This window comes from Solanum lycopersicum, chromosome 5, assembly GCF_036512215.1.
Source record: "Solanum lycopersicum chromosome 5, SLM_r2.1".
In the NCBI taxonomy this organism is placed as follows: domain Eukaryota; kingdom Viridiplantae; phylum Streptophyta; class Magnoliopsida; order Solanales; family Solanaceae; genus Solanum; species Solanum lycopersicum.
The window spans coordinates 16516188-16540743 of NC_090804.1; the positions used below are offsets into that span (position 1 = coordinate 16516188).

Genomic DNA, 24556 nt, shown 5'->3' on the forward strand with positions numbered 1-24556 from the left:
ACACACACACACACACACACACACACACACACACACACACACACAAACACACACACACACACATATATATATATATATATGAAAAGTAGTGTGGAATTATAACGTTTCATAAAAATATAAAAATAGTCAAACTTTTTTATAGAAACATAAGAAAGACTAAGTCTCTTCATAGCCATCTTAAACACATATAAATCTTATGGTCACAACCCTTACATCAATGAAAGGAAACTATAGTCTATTACAAAGTCTTTGAAAAAAAATTAAAACATAATTATGTCCTCAAATCGTATGAGGACATACCAAGTTGACTTGAGAGAATACTATTCACAAGCGTCACATACAAGAGACTCCTCACTTGCCACCTACATTTGGTGGAGAAAACTTGGAAAATTTGTCTTCTTCCTTGGAGCTTCAAAGCTTCACTAATGGAGATTTTGGTGAGAAGGAATTGAGAGGTTTCCTTTTGAGTTGAGGGTTTAGCTTGATTGATGACTTTTTGGGGTTTTAAAAAGACTCAATAACCGTCATTAATCCCCAAAGTACCCAAAATACCCCTGCACTTAATGGACTTTTTAACCAATTCTAATTTGACTTTAAAACGATGTGAATAAAATTGGGCAGTCACGCCGCTTCGCAGACACTTCCAATTCTTGGTTCTAGAATTTCATTTGAGACAGAATGATTTGCATTGTCCCCACGTCTCATGGAAAAATTTTCCTTTGAAGTGTTGCAGGCGCGACACATCCACCTTCAAAAGGGGTTGTCCTGCAGCTTCTTTGGCCCATGTTTGGGTCCTCCTTGGGGACCCTAAGGGTGGTCCCCGGATGTTAAAATCAAACGTTTTGACCCTTTACATGTCATACTATGTGTAGGAATCATCGATACTCACTTCCACCCTCATACAATACCGCAAAACTCCACTACAAAGCCGTACTACAGACTAGTTAAACTTAGACTAGTCTTCGGACGTCTTGGTCGTTCTTCGACTTTTCAGCTCCAAACTCTTCAAACTAATTTCTAATGCTAATATTAATCATTCTACACCTTATAAACTCACGATGCACATTTTACGCTCTAGTTTGACCTAGTTTGTTTTTAGGGTTGTTATAAAAGCTTTCCATAATAATAGTTATATTAAATTCTTATAAATATTATTTTGAAATATGATGAATGTAATAGTTACTTTTTATATTATAAAAAAAGTAAAACATATTTTACTGTTATTTTCTTTGAAAAACATATAGATTATCAATTATATAGCTTAATTCTTTCTAAATTTTTTATGTAGGCTTGTTAGGGATTTATGTAAATTATATTATCTATATCAATACAATGAAATTTAAAAATTATTGAGTGATTTAATAATGTAAAAATATTTATGAATTAATTATGATTAATTGATAATTATTTATGTTTCAATGTATGTTATGTATTTTTTATTTATTATAAATAACCTTAAGAGTAAATTTTATCATTTATGTTTGCTATAGCGGAAAAAGTTTTCTTGAAAAATAAGTGAAGTATTTATTTATTTTTTTAATGTTTGACAGGTAAGTATAAATTATTTCAAGAATATTTATATGTGAGATGAATTTTCTAAAAACTATTTTATTGATTGACCAAACATTTTTATTTTTTTTAAAATATGATTTTTTTTCTCAAAATAAGTATTTTTTGACCAGGTGTGTTTGGCATGAATAAAAATGCAATAGTTTCTTAAACAATTAGTGAGTATTTACTCTCTCTTTTTATGATGGGAAAAAGGTATATACCCATTAATTTTTCTATTTGGAGCTGATATCTCCTCATTATGAAAGAGACTCCTATATACCTTTATCGTTACATAAACGGCTCACATGTACCCCTTTCATTACGAAATGAGCTCCCATACACCCTTCATTTAATGGAAGTGAAAAAAATTAATCTTAAACTTATTTTTGACTTTTATTTTTTTAAAAAAATTAACGTAGGGGTATATATGATTCTTCTAGCAAAATTCAAGGTATATTTTAATTTTTTTTATACATAAATTGTATTTGACTTCTTTGATTATCATTATTTCAGTTACGTATTCTTATTTTATTTTTCTTTTATTCTTTAATATAAAGAAAAATTTTAAAATTTGATTTTTTGTGGCTAATTATAATTGAAAACTATCATTTTCGACTATATTATAACTTAGTTCTTGTATTTTTAAAAAAGTCCAATCATCTATAATAAACTTTACAAGAAAATTAATGAAACACAAATAAATTTGACCATCAAAATAATAAATTTAAATTAGTCATTCAAATAAAAAAAATAGTCAAAAAACATGTGCGAGGATGATTAAATATACTCCTAGGAATTATCTTTTTTTTTTAAAAAAAAAAATTTAAAAAATTAAAAACTAAAATTATTATTTTTTCCCTTCTGTTAGAGGAAATGGTATGTATGAGTCACTTTCATAACGAGGGGTATACCAAATCTAAATGATAAACTTAAGGGATATATCACACCCTTTTCCCTTTAATGTTTGGAAGGTAAGTAAGTTACATCTCAAGAACATTTATATGTTACCTAGTAAAACATTACAAGATAAGATATGATTGGGAGTGAGCATTCTAGGGGTGGGGAGTTGGGATGGTCAAGGGTAGCTAGGTGGGGGTGTTGGGTGGATGAGAAAGAAACAATTAGATCTGATATACCTTTCTTTATGAAAGTAATTTATATATACCCCTATAGTTATACTAATAACTTTCGTATAAATGAAAAATAATAATTTTAATTTAATTTTTAATTGTTATATTTTTAAAAATATATATATAATAGTATGGGGTATATTTGATCCTAGCTCCTCATAAGTATATTTTTTTGACTTTTTTGTTTCAACAACTAATTAAATTTAATTTTTATGGTAAAATTTAATCATTTATCACTAATTTTCTTGTAAAATTTATTATAGATGCCTCGTTTTTTTACATATACAAAAACTAAATTTCAATATTGATGCAAAAAAATAATTTTTTTAGGCTAAAGAATGAAAGAAATTATAGAATAAGAAACTCAAGTAATTATAATTAAAGAAGTCAAAAACAAATTTATGTATGAATAAGATTAAGATATACAATGAACTTTGCTAGAAGGATCATATATACCCACCCCACATGAATTTTCTAAATTAAAAGTCAAAAAATAAATTTAGAACTAAAATTTTCACTTCCTTAAGATGAAAGATATACGTGAGTTTCTTTTGTAATGGTAGTGTATATATAAGTCATTTGTATAACCATAAATGTATATATGAACAAATGAGCCTTATATTAAGTTTAAATGACAAGTTAAAAAAGTATGTTATACCATTTTTGTAAGAAATAACACATATTATAATATCATTTATATAACTTGTTTTTTCAATGTCGAATAGAATGAGAAAAAGATAATAAACTTAAAGTATGAGTCATGTAGCTTATTTTTTCTATCTTTTTTTTAAGGGAATTATATTTCTGATTTTAAAAAAATATATTCAATCGATCAAATTGGGAACATATTTATTGCTACCAAACAGCAAGAGTGAGTGTCAAGCAGAAAACTAGAAGAAGAAAAGAGGGGAAAAGAAAAACAAATTTAAGGAGTAACAACTTATATATTTGTAGTAAAAAAGAAAAAAGAAAATGAAAAGGCAGTTGTTTAATTACTTGTAGTAGTGGTGTGCTCCACTACCTTTTCTATCCTTGAGCACTCAACAGATCGTTTTGTTTGAGTTGAGAGAAAATGGCAACTGGGTTTTGTAGCAGCAACACCTGTCTTGTGTTGAATCGATGGAGTGACTCAATTTTCCGCCACTTCCCTTCTTCTTATCCAACTTCCTGGTCTACCCAAAAAAGATCTTCAATCAGGTATTTTTCATGAATTTGTTTAGTGAGTAGCGATGGCGGTTCTGTCACCAATGTACTAAATCAATTTCATTCATTTTTCTGCCACTTTTTATTCCTACGCTCTGCCTACTTATCATATTCTTTTAACAACGTGATTAGATAATATATGATGCAACTTTAATGAGCTTAGATAAGTATGTCAGTAGGTAGTTCAAAGATGTAGTATTACTATCCATTCACAGGGATGAAGCTAATGGGTGGTTTCGACAAACCCACTAGCTTTTTTGTATTTATGTTAAAAATCAAAATAAATATATATGTATGTTAACGTGTAAATGCCAAAGAAAATTGATTGACAGTTAAGTGTTAAGGAAAGGGACATGAATGAAAATGCTTTTCTTGCTAGAGTTGTGGGTTCTAACCCGAATATCAACAAAAGTTTTTTTTCTTTAAAAAAAAAAAACATGTTATGTAATATTTTATCTTCTATACTATAATTTAGAATCGCCAAACTTCTAATCTTGGCTTCACCTTTACCTATTCATGTATTTGGCTTGGTGGTGTATAGAGCGTTGTGTTGCTCGTAGTATTAGTCTTTTCATGTAGTCTTAGTTTATTGTGTTTAGGTGATCGCATTGTGTTGTTGTTGTTACGGTTCCTTACCCCAGTATTTTCCTATTAGTTGTCATGTTTCTTTGCATTAACGTTGTTTCTTTAAGTTACTGCATTGATTTGCTTGAGCCGAGGGTCTTTCAGAAATAGTCTGTCTACCTAATAGAGATAGTGGTAAGGTTTGTATATACTCTATCCTTCCTAGACCCCACTTGTGGAATTTTACTGGTTATGTTGTTGTTGTAGTATATTCAATGACTTTGTAGGATTTCATTGGGTATGTTGTTGTTGTTGTATTTTCAATGACTTTGTAAGATTTCACTTGGTATGTTGTTATTGTTGTTGTTGTTGTATATTCAATGACTTTGTGAGATTTCACTAGGTATGTTGTTGTTGTTGTATATTCAATGACTTTGTGGGATCTCACTGGGTATATATTTGTTGCTGTTGTGTATTCAATGAAAACTTAACACAGATATAGGGTTTTAACCAGAGGTATTGGGTCCAATCGAACCTGTGACCAACACTCTAGCTCCGCCCCCTACTTACGAGCATCATAAGCACATTTTTCTACCTTTTTAGTCCTTCTGGAGTATAGCCATGTTGATTGAAATAAGATATCCTTTTCATCTTTTGTGGCATCTAATGATTATATGTGACAGTGTTTTTTGGCTAAAATTCAGGACTATGAAATGCAGATGTCAGTCCACAGGCACAGATGAACCAAAAACAAAGATGAATTTATTTGATAATGCTAGCAACCTCCTCACTAATCTGTTGAGTGGTGGGAGAATTGGGTCAATGCCTATTGCAGAAGGGGCAGTGACTGACCTTTTCGACCGCCCACTTTTTTTCTCATTGTATGATTGGTTCCTAAAGGTAATAGCCTTAGTATGATGCTCTCTCTTATCTCTCTAATCCTTTGAACTAAGTTGCTCGAACTCTTTATTTTCGATGTCAAACCTCTATCGGATTCTCCAAAGCTAACTATTTTGGGAGAATCCGACACACACTCGATGACATTTTTGAAGAGTCCGAGCAACATTGCCTTTGAGCAAGAGACACAATTTAGTTTTGTACTTTTTTAAAAAATTCAGTTCCCAATGGTCAGAGGGAACACAATATTGTGTTGGACGAAAAGTTGTCCAGGGTTGGTTGTTGCATAACTTTTATCAAAGCAAGAAAAATCTGTATCATTTGGCAGAAAATGTGAGAAAATAGAGATTTGAAGTAGTATCATGATGGAGAGGAGAATGATAATGTGGATTTATGATGTGTCTGTACCAACAGGATTACTTTTATAGTTACCAACTTTTTTAGAATGAATTGATTATCCAGAACAAAGATGCCAAACATGTATTGGTCTTTAGTTATATTAATAAAAACTAGCCAAGAATTTGCTAGGATATATTGAGTATTATTCATATCAAAGCTGACTAATTTCTTAATATTTTTATAATGAGAAAATGGATGAACTTACTTGTAGGTTTTCCCTAGAAAAGGTATCTAATGCAAATACTATACGACTTTTCTCTTCATTGTCCCCCTATTTTCTTGGTGAAATTTAATTCTCTCCTTCTTTTGGTTGGGCTGACAGTATGGATCAGTCTATAAACTTGCTTTTGGACCAAAGGCATTTGTTGTTGTATCAGATCCCATTGTTGCTCGGCATATTCTTCGTGAGAATGCATTTTCTTATGACAAGGTATTGTACCCCTTTTTTTCTTTGTAATTCTCTTGTTCATTCTTTAGCATATCTAAGGTTATCTGCTCTTGTATATTCTCATATCTTTACTTGCCTCTGATTGTCAACTGTTGCTTTGCACATCATCTCTTATTCATTCTTTTACTGATTTTTCTGCATAGAAGGGATGCAATTGACTCATGTAGGGAGTTGTTAGATTTGATTATGTTTGCAAATCAATATTGCAAGAAGTGGAGTATCAGCGGAACCTTTAGACAACCAGTAACTTCTCCTTGGTTCTTCATTAAGTTAGTTTTTTGTTATATGATGCGTCCAAAATAATTTTCCTTGTTCTTTGATGGAGAAATTTAATTTATGCAAGAACTCAAGTTAACATATGATACTTTAACCTTGATATTGCACATTTACAGTTTTTATTGTACTTCTGTCTATCAATTTCAAACCATAACAATTCCAGGCCTTGTTCTTTCTTAAAAAAACAAAAGTTATAAGAACTTGCTTATGACCTTTCGTTTTCCTTTTTAATTGTTAGGGAGAAAGGGAAATCTTGTTAATACTTACATTAGCTGATAGGAGTTAATTTATATAGTAGCACAACAGCAGGAAACTAAGTCAACTTACTCTATTTGATGTTGTAATTTGGTTCTTCTTATTTCTAACCAGGGGGTCCTTGCTGAAATCTTGGAACCAATCATGGGAAAAGGGCTGATACCTGCTGACCTTGATACTTGGAAACAGAGAAGAAGAGGTAAGCATGTGTAGTATATGGGGTTGGCCTGGTTCTGCCCACTTTGATCCCCATATAATCTGCTAAAGGTTGCAAATTGTAAAGTACAGAGCCAATGGATCAATTTCGTTGTTCTATTATTCGAAGAATAAGAGCTATTTATAGGTGTACAAGTGAATCTATCTAAGGAAATAAAATGAGAAAATATCCCTAAATATCTCTAAGATCTCTACCTATGATTATGCTATGAATATTATGATTAGATATGGTTATGTACATTTTGTAACACAAATAATCCTGCAGCAGAAATAATTGACTGATATATCGGTTGATGTAGTCAAGCTTGACCCTTACTAATTACTAAACTTGTCCATGATGAAGGATACTACTTTCTCGTATCTTTTGGATACCTGCTCTTTTCTGTCTTTTGAATGGTCAAATAGAATAGTGCTGTGATAAATCGGTTATGCAACAGAAGTGCAATGCCTTCATGACTGGATAATTTGGATGATGTCAGACATCAAAGTAATCTGATAGCCTTTTTTTTATCAAGGGTAGCACCACTTGCTTTCAACTTTTCTCTAGGATACGAAGTTAGGCTGCATAAAGTTCCAGTGTTTCAGAAACATAGAGGTGTCGTCATGATACTCATCACTAGTCAAATGAGGCAGGAAAATGACTAATAGACGAGTATTCCAATAAAAGTTATAGAGAGAAGGATGAAGCTACTAATAAATTTTGAGAAGATTGTGTTCTACTTCAGTTCTATACAAACAAACAAACAATTCTATTGATTGCATGGATGGTGGCATTCGCCTGACTTAGACTCCTCCTCCTGCCTCTACACAAAAACAAAAACAAGAAAAAGATAACATAAGGAACATCATTCAGGGAGACTCAAGTTCCCTATCCTTTTTAGAAAATGATGTGTAGCCAAAGAGAAAAAGGATCATCTTGGTAATTGGTGCTTTTCTCTCTCCCAATATTTCAAGGTAAAGGACTATTAAGACAAAAAACTAAGCTTTTGTGATATCACATGACCGAGAAAGTTGAGGTACCATCCGAGACCCTTATGGCTTTGTGTGTGTTATGAAGAGTCAGAATCACATTTATTACCCAGTGCGGATGTAACTTTAGAGATACAGGTTCAATTGAACCGGTTTTAAACGGAACATATATATATATATATATATATATATATAAAACAAAATCCATAGAAAGATTTTGAACCCGTAATTTAAAAGTTAAAACCCATCAGATTAAAATCCTTGATTTGCTTCTGTTTTATTAGTCATTTGTGCATTCTTTTTCCTTTGTACTTATATATTAGATGTATAGATACAAGCATGTGGATTCACATGTGAACATTTGTACACTTCAAATAATTTGACTAGCTCTCCTGTGATTGACAGTTATTGCCCCTGGATTCCACTCATCATACCTAGAAGCTATGGCTAAAGTATTCACTGAATGTGCTGATAGAACAATGTTGAAATTTGATAAGCTTATTGAACAAGAAGAGTCAGGAGGAGGGAAGCTAATTGAGTTGGATCTCGAGACAGAATTCTCAAATTTAGCACTAGATATTATTGGGCTTGGTGTTTTCAATTATGACTTCGGTTCCATCACAAAAGAGTCTCCAGTTATTAAGGTCTGACTGTGCAACTAAATTCCTTATTTTCCGGAAGATACTTCAGTTACTTTCTCAATATGCTGAAGCATTCAGTATATTATTAGCATGCCATGTTTTGCTCTAATCTTATAGTTTCGGAGTAAAAAAGGCAGATTTGCTTTTCTAACAGCTGACAAACGAATTCGATGCTGCAGATACTCTTCTATCTTCTCTCATCTGCTTCCTCCCAATCAAAAATTGATGCTTTCTTTTAATGAAATTTCCAGGCTGTGTATGGTACACTTTTTGAAGCTGAGCATCGTTCTACTTTCTACATCCCCTATTGGAATATCCCTTTGGCAAGATGGATAGTTCCTCGGCAGCGGAAGTTCCAAAGTGATCTGAAGGTCATTAATGATTGCCTTGATGGACTTATAAAAAATGCAAAAGAGACCAGGCAGGTGAGACTTGAGAGGATGGATCGTTCCTTTATCTGTTCTTGTTATTACCTTATGGTTGATAGTTGGTTGGTTCCACTCTAGTTGACTACATGCGCCATAATGGCAAAAAAGTTTGTTGTTACACTTATCTGATTGTACTTCTGGAAGTTAGTATAGTTTGCTGTTTTCATGAGAAGCCAGGTTTGTTTTGTGATCTGTATTCTTTAGGATCTTACATATATCACAAGCCAATAATACTTGTATGGTTAAATATATTCTCTAAGTAAATAATCAGGCATATCTTTGGGTGCATACAAGCAATGCTTCATCATATTGTTGATGTTTTCCAAGTCTTCTAATTTTGTTTATGGACTCGCATGCCCGTGTATGGGTAAAAAATGTGAGTGTTGAGGAATCTCTAGTTTTCAAGACCCCGATTAACCTTGAAAAACATCATATTTAGTATTGGAATGAAATGGACTTGAATAGAGCGTATGGACACAGAGGATTCATATAGTTGATCAACTAAGAGAAACAAAATAAAGGACCTTTGCAGAATAATAAATACTAGAAGAATTATAGAGCACCATATCTTAATTCTTGTTACATTTTTTCACAGGAAACAGATGTTGAGAAACTACAGCAAAGAGACTACTTAAATCTTAAGGTTTTTTTGCTTATGTTTCTCTTCTATTTCTTTTTTGTTAGCTGGTATGCAAAGTGCATACAAACAATTTACAGATCATTGCAAAATTCAGACCAGTGAGTCTTGGCATTGTAACTTTTGAAGTTTGCAGGATGCAAGTCTTTTGCGGTTTTTAGTTGATATGAGGGGTGTTGATGTCGATGATCGTCAGGTAAATTATCTTATTTTTTTCTGTAAACTGTCATAAAGTGACAAAATTGTCACAATCACCAAATTTTATGTGTGTTTTATTTACACAAGTAAGACTGGTTCCTCAATAACATCCCTGTCACTAATTTCATTGGACAGCTAAGAGATGACTTGATGACGATGCTGATTGCTGGACATGAAACAACTGCTGCCGTTCTTACGTGGGCCGTTTTCCTCCTTGCACAAGTATGGGTCATTACAACCCAAAATAAATATCTTCTACACTGTTGCCAAAAGAAATTACATAAATAAGAACTTGTTACGTTAAACGTTGTGATTGTTTGAGTTTTAAAAATTACAAGTTTGAATATTTAGTTTTCAAGTCCCTTTCCTATAATGTACTTGTCATTCCCTCATTTTCCACTTCACACCTCTTTGCTTAAGTTTTAATGGATCTCCTTGAGTTGATTTGTTTTACTCCAAATGAACATTGTGGCTAATGTCACTTTCAAATATTATCCTGAAGCATCCAGTCAAAATGAAGAAAGCGCAGTCAGAGATTGATGCAGTGCTTGGTCAGGGAAGGACGACCTTCGAGTCTCTTAGAAAATTAGAGTAAGTTATCGAGCTTATAGTACTGGTTATTTTACAAGGAGCAATCACTTCTTATGACATTTTCTCTCAAAATGTAATCCTCTGTACTTCCCCTCAGTGTGCCTATGCTCCTTTTTAGCATAGTTTTTTTTATATGGTCACTCTTTCCGTAGTTTTAAGATGAAATATTTTCTTGAGTTGAAGTAGCGAAGATATCTGGTGAAAGTGTTTTTGGTGTTTATCTTGAGATGTTGAAGTTACAAATAGTTTCTACTGGTGTTAAATGAGGCAATAGGACCATATGCAATTCGTGAATAATGATGCTTCCATAAATTTAGTAATTGCTTAAATAAGAATGTTACAATGTAAAATGCGCAATCGAAAAGAACAAGGTAAGGAATGAAAAATAACTGGCTAACAGTTAAAACATTGATTATAGAGAGACTAAATGGAATAAAGATGGTTAAGACCAATGAGGAAGACATGTCCTTACAATTGAAAAATGACAATCATTAACCTGGTAAATAGAGGAGAGCAAGGCAAAATCATGTAAAATGAAGTAACTAGGAAAAATCGTAGATTGGCAAATAATGATTTGTTATACAGATAAATTGAAAAGACAGACTGCTGCAGCCAGTCTTTGTCTCCTGGATATATTATTCATTAGTAATGGGATGAAGTTTTTAAGGGTTACCTAAATTAGTTAACATAAAATTTGAGGATTTCTTTTGCATGATCTGTAATGCTTCTTGATGCTATATCATACTTCCATTGTTTCAGATATTTGCGACTTATTGTCGTGGAGTCATTGCGCTTGTATCCACAACCTCCATTGCTTATTAGACGTTCCCTTACATCAGATATACTACCAGGTAAGATTCCTCACACTGCTTTGGTTATCTACTCCTAGTTTTGGGAACCTGGCTCAATTAGTCTTGTACATATTTCCCTTTTTGCCAATTGCTATGGGCATTTGTATGCCCTCTAGCACAGCTGTATCTGTGGGCTGTAGCTCTCTTTCCATTTGCAAACTCTGGCACATTCGTTCCACTCTTTTGATTTCTTCTTTATGATGGGTCAAAACCCTGTGAAAAGAGTATAATTAGTGTGTTTCCCCACCCTGTTGTTATCAAGGTTGAGACTTTATTTTACTCCTCAGGGGGCTATAATGGTGACAAGAATGGATACGAAATTCCAGCTGGCACTGATGTTTTCCTATCTGTCAGTTTTCATTTCCTTACATTTACTTTGTTAATTTTCTCCAAGTATTAAGTGTTTGTGCGTCTGTGAGTAATGTCTTCTTGAGTCTTTATGAATTGAACCAGTGGTTGGTAATATCTTGATGAACTCTATTGACACTTAAGCACATCCAAGCAGGTATATAATCTTCATAGGTCACCATATTTCTGGGACAAACCTAATGAATTTGAACCCGAGAGGTTCCTAGTACAAAAGGAAAGTCAAGGCATTGAAGGCTGGGGAGGTTTTGATCCATCTAGAAGTCCTGGAGCATTATATCCAAATGAGGTGCCATTCTATTAATTTTTATATTCATTTCCAAAATCTATGTTTTTACCAATGCGTCTTTGTAATCAGATTATATCAGACTTTGCTTTCTTGCCTTTTGGTGGGGGACCAAGAAAATGTGTCGGTGATCAGTTTGCACTAATGGAGTCAACAATAGCATTGGCAATGTTGTTGCAAAAGTTTGATGTGGAACTGAAAGGGTCTCCTGAGGATGTAGAACTCGTTACGGGGGCAACTATTCACACGAAAACTGGCTTGTGGTGTAAATTAAAGAAGAGATCAAATATTTGAAGATCCCCAGCTTGTGGATAATATTCACAATTCTGGCAAGTGTATTACTCTTGGAAAATTATGATGGTGTTCGTTCTCTGTGGAAGAGAATCCATAGCAGCAGGGAGAATCCCTTCAACCAAGAGTTGTATTTTGTTGTATTATGTTTGTAGGAGGGAACATTTTGCATCAATATAGATGCCACATATTACTCGTAGTCGTATGCTTAAATCATGTTATCTTTTGAATATAAAGAACGAAATTTTGTGCCCAAAGTCTTTTAATCCTTTTAATTAAAACAGGGGTAAAAGACATGATATATGATTCTTCTAGCAAAGTTCAAGGTATATTTTAATCTTTTTCATACATAAATAATTTTTGAATTCTTTTATTATAATTATTTGAGTTTTTTATTTTTATTTTATTTTTCTTTTAATCCTTAGTGTAAAGAGAAAAAAATTAAAGCTATTTTTTGTGGCTATATTATAATTTAAAACTATTTTTTTTAGACTTAATTACTTGAGTGAATCATTTTTTAAAAATAATTACTTATTTTAGCTATACTCTTTAATTATTACCATTTATATCAATATAAAATAATATTATATATTATTATTAGATTTTTGCCTCGCTCGCTCTTTCTTTTTTTCCTTTAATTTCTTTCTTTACTTTCTTTTGTAGAGTAGTTAATAATTCGTAGAATGAATAAAATTTGTATGAATAATTAATTAATTAAACAAATAATTTAATTGTAACAAATGAAGACACATAACAATTTAAAAAATGAATTAAACTTGAATTAAAAATGTATCTCACACAAAAGTTGAATTAAAAATGTAATACAAACAATGATCTATAGAGTAAATTAAACTTATATTAATAATGAATTAAATAAGTAATCCAATAATAATAAATAAATCAAGAAGTTGCAAAATAAATTAAATTGCTTTAAAATTGTATTACACAATATTAAAGTTGAATTAGAAGAGCATTTAGAATGAATGAAGAACGTAACTAACAAAAGACAGGACAATGATTTATAAATTGAATTAAACTCATATTATCCCTGAATAAAACTTATATCATATGTATCTTATAGATTATATTTGTTTTTATCACTAAGATAACCAATTAATTAGACAAGTAGTCTACTTGTAACAAATGAAGAAACTTAGTAAATTGTCAAATGAATTAAACTTGAATAAAAGATGTTGCACACATATCAAAGTTGAATGAGAAACAAATTAAACATGAATGTAAAATGTAGCAAACGAAAGAACATTATGCGATTTGTAAATTGAATAAAACTTGTAACAATAATGAATTAAAGATATAATTCAATCTTAACAAATCAACCACTAGAACGCAAAATGAATTAACTTATCTTAAAAGTCCATACACAAATATTAAATTAAAGTTGAATTAAGCATAGATAAAACTTGTATCCAATGAAACAAAAGACAATTATCTATAGAGTTAATTAAACGTATACCAATAATGAATTAAACAAGTAATCTAACAATGACAAATAATAAACTACAAAATGAATTAAGTTTGCATTAAAAGTGTATTAAAAAATATTAAAGTTGATGGAAGAGAAAAATAATAAGAAATGAACGTAACTAACGAAAGACATCTATAGATTGAACAAAACTTGTATTATTCATGAATAAGTTATAAACTTAACCAAAATCAATTATAAACTTAACCAAACCTTGGGATATAAACTACAAACGGCATTTCACTTATTTGTAGGAATAATCTATCCAAACTAATCACAAATTCGTAAAATTGAAACTTTATAATGACCACCGATGATGAACTTCTGTTTCTATAATTTTAAAATTCCTATTTGAGAACATCATATTGTACAATTTTTTATTTTTTCTATTCCTTTACTTGTCATGTTTTTGAATAAAAATAGTGAAATATGGAAAAAACTAATTTAAAAATGATTATTTGATGAATTTTTTTAAAAAAAAGAATAAAAAAAGAGACGAGGAAGAGAGATTGACACAGAAAAAAAAAGGAGGAAGAGAATATGGGCAGAGAAAGAGCGAAGGAAGAGTAACTATACAATTTCTTAATTCTTAAAAATTATTATATTTAGTTAGAAAAATTATATTGACATAAATGGTAAAAAAAATTTAATATGGTACATTCATGTGATTTGCCCTTTTTTTTATCTACATTGTAATTTAATTTTTATATTTTAAGAAAAAAATTTGGTCATCTATAATAAGTTTTACAAGAATAATAGTGAAACATAAGTAAATTTGCCATCAAAATAATAAATCTGAATTAGTCATTGAAACAAAAGAAAAAAATTTATATGTTTGAAGAGGATTAAATACTCATATGGAATTTATATTTTTTCAAAAAAATAATAAAAAATTAAATAAAAACTATTTTTTTCATTTTTCTTAGAGAAAAATAGTATATGTGAGCCAGTTGTATACAAATATGAGTATATTTAAGTCACTTTCATAACGAGAGGTATGTCAACTCTAAATGACAAAAAGAAGAAATATATCAGACTCTTTTTCCATTATAAAAAAAATTCTTGATGATAAGCTAACAGAATGACATCATTTCTCAAGGTTAAACAATTTGGGATCGTTTGTTAGCTAGATAAAGGAACAAGTTAATTCATTTATTAATTTTCATATCACTTACTCAATATTTGGTAGGTAGATAGGAAATAGATCCAATAAAATATAAATCAAGTAAAGCATGATTTGTTGATCTAACAATACACGGATAGAATTTATACCAAAATCTCAAATAATAAGTAATATCGGGCAGTGATCCATTTTTATGTTCATTAGACTTCTTATTAGTTGGAACTTTTTGTTATTTTGCAATAAATTTGCTATCTTTTTTCGCCTCTGGCAAATCATTTTTTTTTAAGGGAAAATGATCGACTTTCATATAAAAGCTAGTTTTATCTTTCACTTTACTATTTTATCAGGCCATTTATACCTCCATTGAAACAAACATAGCACCTTTGGCCTTCCAAACTAATGATTTCAAATCCCTAATTTGTCACGACCCAAAACCGAGCCGCGACTGGCACCCACACTTACCCTCCTATGTGAGCGAACCAACCAATCTAAACCTTAACATTTCAATATAATATCAACAGAAAGTAATGCGGAAGACTTAAACTCATTAATAAAAACCAATTCAATAACTTCTATTCAACATCTATTATTCCCCAAAATCTGGAAGTCATCACCACAAGAACATCTATGATCAATTTACTAAGCTAAGAGTATTCTAAGAAGCTAAAACAAGTAAAAGCTAGTCCATGCCGGAACTTCAAGGCATCAAGACATGAGGAACAAGGTCCAGTCCAAGCTAGAAGCATTAGCTCACCCTGAAGATCCGGTGTGACGAAGACTGGCTAGAATTGCGGTTGAGTTGAAGACGACGGCACGTTTGCTGCACTCCACAAATAACAAAGAAGAAAACATAAAAGTAGGGGGTCAGTACAAACACAAGTACTAAGTAGGTATCATCGGCCAACTCAAAATAGAAAACAGTATATATCAAGTAATATCATAAATCGACTACAATACTCAACATATAGCAACAACAAGTACTATAATCATTACCAAGTACCGCCAAGTTCACACATGAGGACTCAAGCCTCAGTACCATACTCATTTGGGAATTAGGTTCATTAGATTGAGTATATTAACATCTTTCAAGATTCATTATCTTTATTCCTCTTGTGTCGGTACGTGACACTCCGCTCCCTCATTATCTTTATTCCTCTTGTGTCGGTACGTGACACTCCGATCCCCTACTACTATGTGTCGGAACGTGACACTCTGATCCCCTAAATATACGTGTCGGTTCGTGACACCCGATCCCCTAAATCTACATGTCGGTTCGTGACACCCGATCCCCTAAATCTACGTGTCGGTTCGTGACACCCGATCCCCTAAATCTACGTGTCGGTTCGTGACACCCGATCCCCTAAATCTACGTGTCGGTTCGTGACACCCGATCCCCTAAATCTACGTGTCGGTTCGTGACACTCGATCCCCTAATCTCATTCTATCAATTCATCAAGCCTTCTCTCTTACCAAGGCATCATCAATCTTATTACTTTAGTTCATCAAGCCTTCTTTTATACCAAGGCATCATCATTAACAAGAGATTAGGTTTTTATCAAGATTTGGGATTCAATAGCTTCATCATGCTTATTTTATCACAATTATATATATTCATGCAAGCATACAATTAAGCATATAGAAGACTTTACAATACAATCCAACACATATCATTCGCTATTAAGAGTTTACTACGAATAGCATATAATAACCATAACCTACCTCCACCGAAGATTAGTGATCAAGCAAGCAATTTCCCAAAGCTTTGTTCTTCTTCTTCCTCGTTCGACTCTCTCTCTCTCTCTCTCTTTGTTCTTTCTATTTTCTTTATTCAAAACCCTCTTTCTTTTACCCTAATTAGCATATAATTAAGAATAAAAGATGGCAATAATAACCCACTAATTAACTTAAGGTTACCTCTTTTGACCCCCAAGTAATTAGACTCATTAATATTAACCCACTAACTTTATAATTAAAGCAGGAATAGTCAAAAACGTCCCTCAAAACAATTAAGGAAATCCGACTCTGACTGGGATTACGCAATCTGTGACGGCCCGTCGTGCCTACGACGGTCCGTCCTGCTGCTCCGTCACAGAGTTCAGAGACTCAATTTTCTTGAAGAGTCTGTGACGGTCCGTCGTGCCCACGACGGTCCATCCTGCCATGTCGTACAAAGTTCAGAGAGTCGATTTCAGTACCCATATTTCAGAATTTCTAAGTGTTTTGAAACGAGACCCCCTCGACGGTCTGTCGTGCCCATGACGGTCCATCGTGGGGTCCGTCGTCTGTCTCAGTTTTCCAGAAATAAAATCTGCTGCTCAAAACGACTAAACAGGTCGTTACATTATTTTAACCAAATTATCCATTCAAAATCAACATTGTAATAGCCATTTCAAGTTTCAATTGCCATATCTAAGCAATTTTTCATAGTTAAGAAATTTCTCACCAACATGCTTTTGAAATGAGTAGCTATTTTGGAATTTCAAACACGAACGATCATTTCACAAGTATGTCAACAACAATCAACCTTTGAAATAAAATTTTAAGCCTTAAACCCATAGATTGATTCATATAAATAATCCTTTTAAGTATTGTAATTTGATGTGAGTATGAACAGTGGACGATTAAATAGGAGTTAGTATAATGGACCAAACATGAGTTTATTTTGTATTTCCTTCGTTTTACAAAGAATGAGTTAGTTTGATTTGACACAAAACTTAAGAATTAAAAAAAAGACTTTTGAATATTGTGGTCCTAAATTAAAGTTAGGTAAAATATACAAAATTGCCCTTTGATCTTGTGGCCTTTAACATGACACGTGAAAAACTGAAACTAGAATGTTACAAAAAAAAAAGTGGTTAATCTTTTTAAAACAGACTAAAAAGGAAATAATGTTAAACTTTTTTAAACGGAGGGAGTAATAAAAATTTGCTACCTAGTCAAGATACCTAATTTATTGAAAATAGTCATACTCTAAAAATATTACTCCCTTCGTTTTAAAAAGAATGATCTGTTTCTTTTTTAGTCTGTTTCAAAAGAATGATTCCTTTTTTTTAGCAACACTTTAACTTTAACTTTCCACGTGGTAAGACCACAAGATTAAAGGTCATTTTAATACATTTGACATAACTTAATTTAGAACTACAGGATTAAAAAGTTTTCTATCTCTTCTTAAACTTCCTTCCAAGTCAAACTAAGTCATATTTTTTTTAAACAAATGGAGTATTAAAAAGAGGATATTTTAATTATATAGAAAATTAAGTGTATTTTAATCTAATTTCTAAATTATCTCTAATGAATCCCACGTTTTGGGGACAGATTAATTACCCATATTCTCTCTCATTCAATTCTATCATTCCAATTCCTCCATAATTCTTCCAAACCTTCTTTCTCCCGCCTCTCTGTCTCTCAAGTTGCGTGATTTTTTTTAAACGGAAAAGGTTTTAAAATACCCTCAAGTATTTCAATTGATAAAAAATTATCCTTCATCCACCTTTCACCCTTAAAATACTCCTGACGTCCAATTTTTGACTCAAAACTACCCTTGATGTTAATACATTGGGTCATACTTGTCCTTATTTTTATTAATTCTCCTAAAGTAAAGTTATTAATTTTTTTATTGTATTTCTTAACATGATTAGTCCAAATTTAAACCCTCCACAAACAAATAATAAAGAAAAATTATTTCTAATTTTTTTTTATAAGACGACATATGGTTCATATTTTGACCCGATACACTTGAAAGTAATATTGAAAAATAATTAATTTCATGATATCTTTCTATTGACCTATTTTAAATCAACAACCAATTTATTGTAACATATTCCAACTCATAAATGAGGATCCAACTAAAATCAATACATGCTCCGATTGATTGTCCATGAAAAAAATGTATTTTCATTAATATAAATTCTTGTTCAATTATCCAAATGTCTTGTTCATTTTTTCTTTTATTCTTTTTTAATCTCTTATTCTTAATATCTGAGACTCAAACTTGAAATGAACTCACATGTTTATATTCTTTTAATTGTAGTATTGTTATAGTGGGATGAGGGCGGGGATAAGAGAAAATATTATTTTTTTCTCTTATTTTGAATTTTGGGTATACACAAAAGAAAAATGTAATATTCGTACATATTTACTTAATTAAGTTATCTTTTTATTGAACTAATTATTTATATATGAATTTATCGTTATTTTCCTCCTTTTTTTTCTTATCGTTCATGAATTGAAAAAAAAAAATTAAATGGTGGACAAAATCCAAATCCAAAATAAAAATAAAAGAAATGATAAGTTAAGGGGGTGGGGTGGGGTGGGAGGGCGCGCGAGTGTAGAGAGTAGATCCTTTATATTTTTTTTTAATTTTTAATTTACTATGAATTCAAAATAAAGTCAATCATATGAGCTTATATATTAAACAAATTTATATAATTTTTACGGAAAATGACCTCAAATGCTCTTAAACTATGAGATTTGGTACGGTATTACCCTTCAACCACCTAATAACTATGATGTGTTAAACATAAGGGTATTTTTGAGCCAAAAGATTAACATTAGGGGTATTTGGGGGCCCAAATATGGATGAAGGATAATTTTGTATCAATTCAAATAGTTGAGTGACATTTTAGGCACTTCTTCATTTTTTAAAAATGGCAAAATCGCATCACGCCATTCCCTCGATGCTTCTTCTGGAACTTCTTTCTCCCACTTTTATTTCTAATATATTGCATGATTTTTTTTTCTTTTAGAAATTGGAAAAAACTTCATAGAGATGTACATCATAATTCCACAATCATACAATCCAATGATTAAGGTAAGCATAAGTTCGACATACATCCTTTAGGATTTCTTCATATTTTTAGGGATTTTGTTTCAATTTTTTTATATTTATTATTCTATATTTTCATATTAAGTTATTTAGATTTTTGTGCGTTCTTATGTTTTTTAATCTCTCCATTTTCAGTTATAGTTTTAGATAAGGGGAAAACATAAAAAATGCAATCCAATTTTCGATTTAAAAAGAACTACAAGAGGTATCTCATATAATCATCAACTTTTTGACTATTTCAATGTATATATTACTCAAGGATTATTTAAAAATATAGGCTCTCGGCTAAAATGACTCAAGAGAGAACATCTAAGTTTGTTTATGATTCTACATCGCATTTAAGTTCAATATAACAATGTTAGCCAGGGTAGAGACACTATTAATAATTTTTATTTTAGGCGGTGAAGATTTTGAAAAACTTGTTGAAGACCAAATTGAGGAAAACAATTTGATTAATTTATTTTGTGTTCATATTTTTTTCTTCCGAATTTTGTATCCTTTTTTTTTTAGTATTCAAACTAGTATGTATGCTATTAATGTTTGTATTCATTCAAAATCTCATGTTGCATAGTTTATTAATCTTTTATTTATTTCTAATTTCTATGCATTTCAAAGGTATGCCAACTAATTAAGTATTTTATTTATAAGAAGAACAACTTTCTATTCGTTCCTTTTGTTTTTATAGTTTTTATTCACAATTTTGTATCCTTTATCAATTTGTATTCAAATTAGTATGTTTCATATGCATTAAAAATCTCATGTTGCATAGTTTAAGAATCTTTTATTTATTCCTAATTTTTATTAATTTTAAAGGTATGCCAACTAGTTATGCATTTTATTTAAGAATGATTGCAACAAGTATACACTAAATCCTTTTCCGTTTCATATTTCATTCTCACTTTTTCATCATACTATTTTTTATTTTATATATCATTCTACAAAATACAAAATAAAAACTAGAATGAATACAAATACAAACAATAAACATATTGGAATTAATATGGACTAACAAAGGATATAATATTCTGAAGAAAAAAAATAAATACATAGTGAAAAAAATACATGAATATAAATATGCTTCTTAACTAACTAGAGATTTTCCAGGATGTAAAAATGAACATGATGACACTTGTCTATTTTCACCAAGACAAGTCAGTCTCATTTGATCGAAAAAAAAGAAATGCGGAAAACATTAAAAATAAAAACAAGATAAAGTGAAAAACTTATTCTTCTATAAAAACTCTGAAGATCTGATTATCATGTGTAAAAGACACTAAATACATAAGTGTGGAATTCAGATATAAATACAAGTCTTAATCTTGTTATAATCAAATAGAATAAAGTGTAAGAAAAAGGAAAGAGGACCCGCCAAATGACAAACATCTACCTCTTCAAGTCCTTGACAAGCTTTGAGATCGAAGAAAGAGAAAGAAATCAAATGGATCCAAGCTCAAAACCTACACAAATGTAGAAGCAAGGGGTGAGTACCAATAACACGGTACCTAGCAAGAAATTTATTAAGCAAAACAACTAGCTTGAAAACGGATACCTCGGAAGTTCCAATCGAACCTCTTCAAAGTAAAACCTGTACAGAGACCAAGTCAACCTAGTAATTCTACTATACACGGATCAACGATCAAATATTCACAGCTCAATAACCAGAATTCAACAAAAAACAGATCAAATACTAGTTCAAACACACGCGACAAGTACATCAATGTCAAGTCGAAACTATTTTCCATCGGCTTTATAACCATTGTCAAAAATGACCTCGGCCAAATAACACTCTTACCAGTAAAGACCTTGGCATAATAACATATGCCGACAAAGAGCTTGGCCTTATAATCATTACCTGCCTCATCACGATGTTCAACGATCAATGCACGCAAACAATATCACACCATATAGAAGAAATAACAATTACACAATTCAAGTCCACAATCATGTTTTCAAGCATATCATCAATCAATCAATAAGATTTACATTGAGGTAAAACACATCATGTTCAACATAATCTTTTTCATTTCAACCCCCTTTCTATTCATTTAGCAAAAACAATTGAACAACTTAACCCTTCACTTCATTCTGTTACTCTCAACACACAAACAAGAAAGGAAACATATGAATTCAACTATATTACAAGGTTTAGGAACCCAATTAATTTAAATAAATTAACAATAACTTTAATAGTTGAGTTTTCCTCTTTCGAATCACCTCCAAAGTCATAAAATCTATGCACAAGCAAGTATACAAAATAAATTTTTGGAAACAACAGTATCTATATCAATCCTCTGAAAAGGTAGGTCAATCAACACAAATTCAATTCTAAAATTAAGGTTTAAATCTAGAAAATAATACTTGAAAGTAATATTCAAGGATTTAGGAAATAATTAGAGAAAATAGTTTAAAACACGGAGTTAAAATTAGTTCATAAACTCATTTAAAAACTCAAATTCATGAGAAACCCCCAATTTATCATCCCAAAATATTGATTTAAACTCATACATTCAATATTAATAATGGGTAATCAAAGATTTAGAGTTTAGAAACATTACCCAAAGTGTTTTACTCGAGAACTAGGTCCAAATCACCTCCCCATAGTTTCCAAAACAAAAAAAATAATAGTGAAATAGGGCTTAAACCCCAAAATGATAGCAAAAATGTCTCTGGTGTGCCTAAATTAGGTCCTTGCTTAAGCAAATCCCACAAAATTTGGGGGGTCTCACTTTTGCGAACAAGGTTATTCTTAAGCATCCCTACCCAAATAGCCAATCACTTTTGCGAACTTGGCTTCTCTTAAAGGACCATCGCTAAAGCGAATATGTTCTTCTCAAGCGAACACTGCAAAACCAAATAATATTATCCAAAAAAGAATATCGAAAGGACCCTCGAAATTCGTTCAGAAACATGTGCACACAAACCACATATGTAAATCAATTATAGCCGATGTTCCAAACTCATTGGAACCGTTAGAACACAAATATGAGATCTCTTTGACTTGACATATGTGAGAACCACAAGAGACTAACTCACGCCTAAAAAGGGTAAAACCAATTCGGGACCTCTCAAAAATTAACTAAGACCTAACCCAAGCCTAAAATCATCCTCAAATCCAACGGAACTTTCGAAATTTTGATTCGAGCATCCAAACCCTCGAATATTGACCAAAGTCAATATAAGTGATAAAATTCCACAATTCCACAACTTAGGACCTGTAGTGCTCAAAAAGACTGAGAATTTAAAACCGAAGATTCTCCCATACTAGATTTCACATTTTAAGACTAATGAAATCGATGAAATTTCATTTGATCACTCGAAAGTCCAGAAATTTACTATGGTATGGATAAAATTATCTACACATATTTTATTAACTGATGATTTGAACCACAATTTTAACATAATGATATTGTAGTATTGGTGTGGTTTTCAATTCTCTATTTAAAGAATAACTTGCTCATTAGATTAAAAGACGATAGATAAGATTTTAGGGGTATAATATACAAATTTTTATATTTTTTTGATTTTTCATTATTTTTCCAACAAGTTGCTGGAGTTCCGCCGAAATTCAGTTAGACCACCACTCAAATATCCTTATTTTCCCTTTCCGTTTTTGGCCAGCAACCATGGCCATCAAACACCCATTTTATTTATTTCTCCGGCAAACAACCAGCCCTCAACCCCCTGTTCCCTCCATTTTCCAATAAACACAACCAGAAAACACCACCAGAAACAACCCAAACCACCACCACTATGGCTTTAGAAACAACACCACGAGCTCTCCACCACTCTCCTCCACCAAATCTCGCTCCAAAACCAGCCGCCACTGAGCTCCAAGATTGTTCCCTCTTCTCCATTTTCTAGCAGGCTCTATGACGAAACAACACTTCTTCGACTATTAGCTCGTACCAGACCCCTTCTCCTCTCCCTAATCACATTTTTGTTTCATTTTGCAGGTCACCGGTAGCTCCGAGTTCCAGAAATACCTACTACTCGGCAAAGAGCGATTCCGTATCCGGTGAATTGGCCCAATACCAAAACCATCCATCGTTGTTTCAGACTAGATACGCCGGAGTTAAGCTTAATAATGGTGAACCAGATCTTCCCTAGAACTTCCGTTCTCTTTTTATGACATTTTTTTTCTTATAACTTTATTTTACTTGGCTTTATATCGTTGTTGTTGAATTAATGAGCTTAGTTCTTCAATTTCATTATTTTTGCTCTGTTTCTTACTAATTATGGGTTTGTTTTGAGTTAATTGCTTAATGACTATAGTACTTTTTAAGTAATTTGGATACTTTTTCTTCAGTTGAATTCATTATAGTTACTTTTGTGTTAATAATTGTTTATTCTTTATTTTATTTCTTTAGTTATTTTATTAATTGATTGTTTAAGTCATTTATATTGTTATTTACCTTTGCTTACATAAGTTTATTAATTTTCTTTAAAAAAAGATAAAATAGTTAGTTGCATTCATTATTATTAGTAGTAGTCTTGTTATTAATGTTACTGTTTGTGTTGTTATCGTTATTACTATTATCATTATTTTTATTATTATTATATTCATTCATTTTGTTTGAGGTTAATTTTAGATATTTTGTACTTTATTAAATTACTTTATTTGTTAAAATTGACTAATGAGAAAATCTCTTCGTCAATTTTGGAGGCCTTCTTATTTTTGAAAAGAGTGATTTAGTTTATGTTCATATTTTGTTCGTTAAAATGGACCGATGAAGAAATTACCATGGATTTTCAACGCACCCCACGTTAATAAGGTGGGGTTTTATTTTTGATTTATTATTTGATTTATTCATATTTATTAATTACTAACACTTTTACTAAGTATATTTACATTTACAAGGAGTTGCTTCCCAATGAAGCTATTTTAATGAAATTACCGTTTCTTATATTGTTGTTTTATTATATTATTG

General features: G+C 31.4%; 1 protein-coding gene across 1 annotated transcript; it reads left to right on the forward strand.

Annotated features, from left to right (window-relative positions):
* The first annotated feature begins 3426 nt into the window (after nucleotides 1-3426).
* LOC101257962 (cytochrome P450 97B2, chloroplastic) lies at nucleotides 3427-12454 on the forward strand. Its single transcript, XM_004239205.5, has 14 exons — nucleotides 3427-3878; nucleotides 5153-5348; nucleotides 6067-6174; nucleotides 6838-6922; nucleotides 8314-8552; nucleotides 8801-8974; nucleotides 9573-9620; nucleotides 9751-9810; nucleotides 9948-10034; nucleotides 10315-10403; nucleotides 11163-11254; nucleotides 11542-11603; nucleotides 11760-11909; nucleotides 11979-12454. Exons 1-14 carry the CDS (start codon nucleotides 3754-3756, stop codon nucleotides 12198-12200), a joined length of 1737 nt encoding a protein of 578 aa, XP_004239253.2. The 5' UTR covers nucleotides 3427-3753; the 3' UTR covers nucleotides 12201-12454.
* The last annotated feature ends 12102 nt before the right edge of the window (nucleotides 12455-24556 follow it).

What these genes read in the sequence shown, in the direction of transcription:
- LOC101257962 (XM_004239205.5), top strand. Translation starts at nt 3,754, where the DNA reads ATGGCAACTGGGTTTTGTAGCAGCAACACCTGTCTTGTGTTGAATCGA. An exon ending in GAGACTACTTAAATCTTAAG is followed by an intron (nt 9,621 to 9,750) that starts GTTTTTTTGCTT and finishes TGAAGTTTGCAG; the next exon opens with GATGCAAGTCTTTTGCGGTT. An exon ending in GAGTCTCTTAGAAAATTAGA is followed by an intron (nt 10,404 to 11,162) that starts GTAAGTTATCGA and finishes CCATTGTTTCAG; the next exon opens with ATATTTGCGACTTATTGTCG.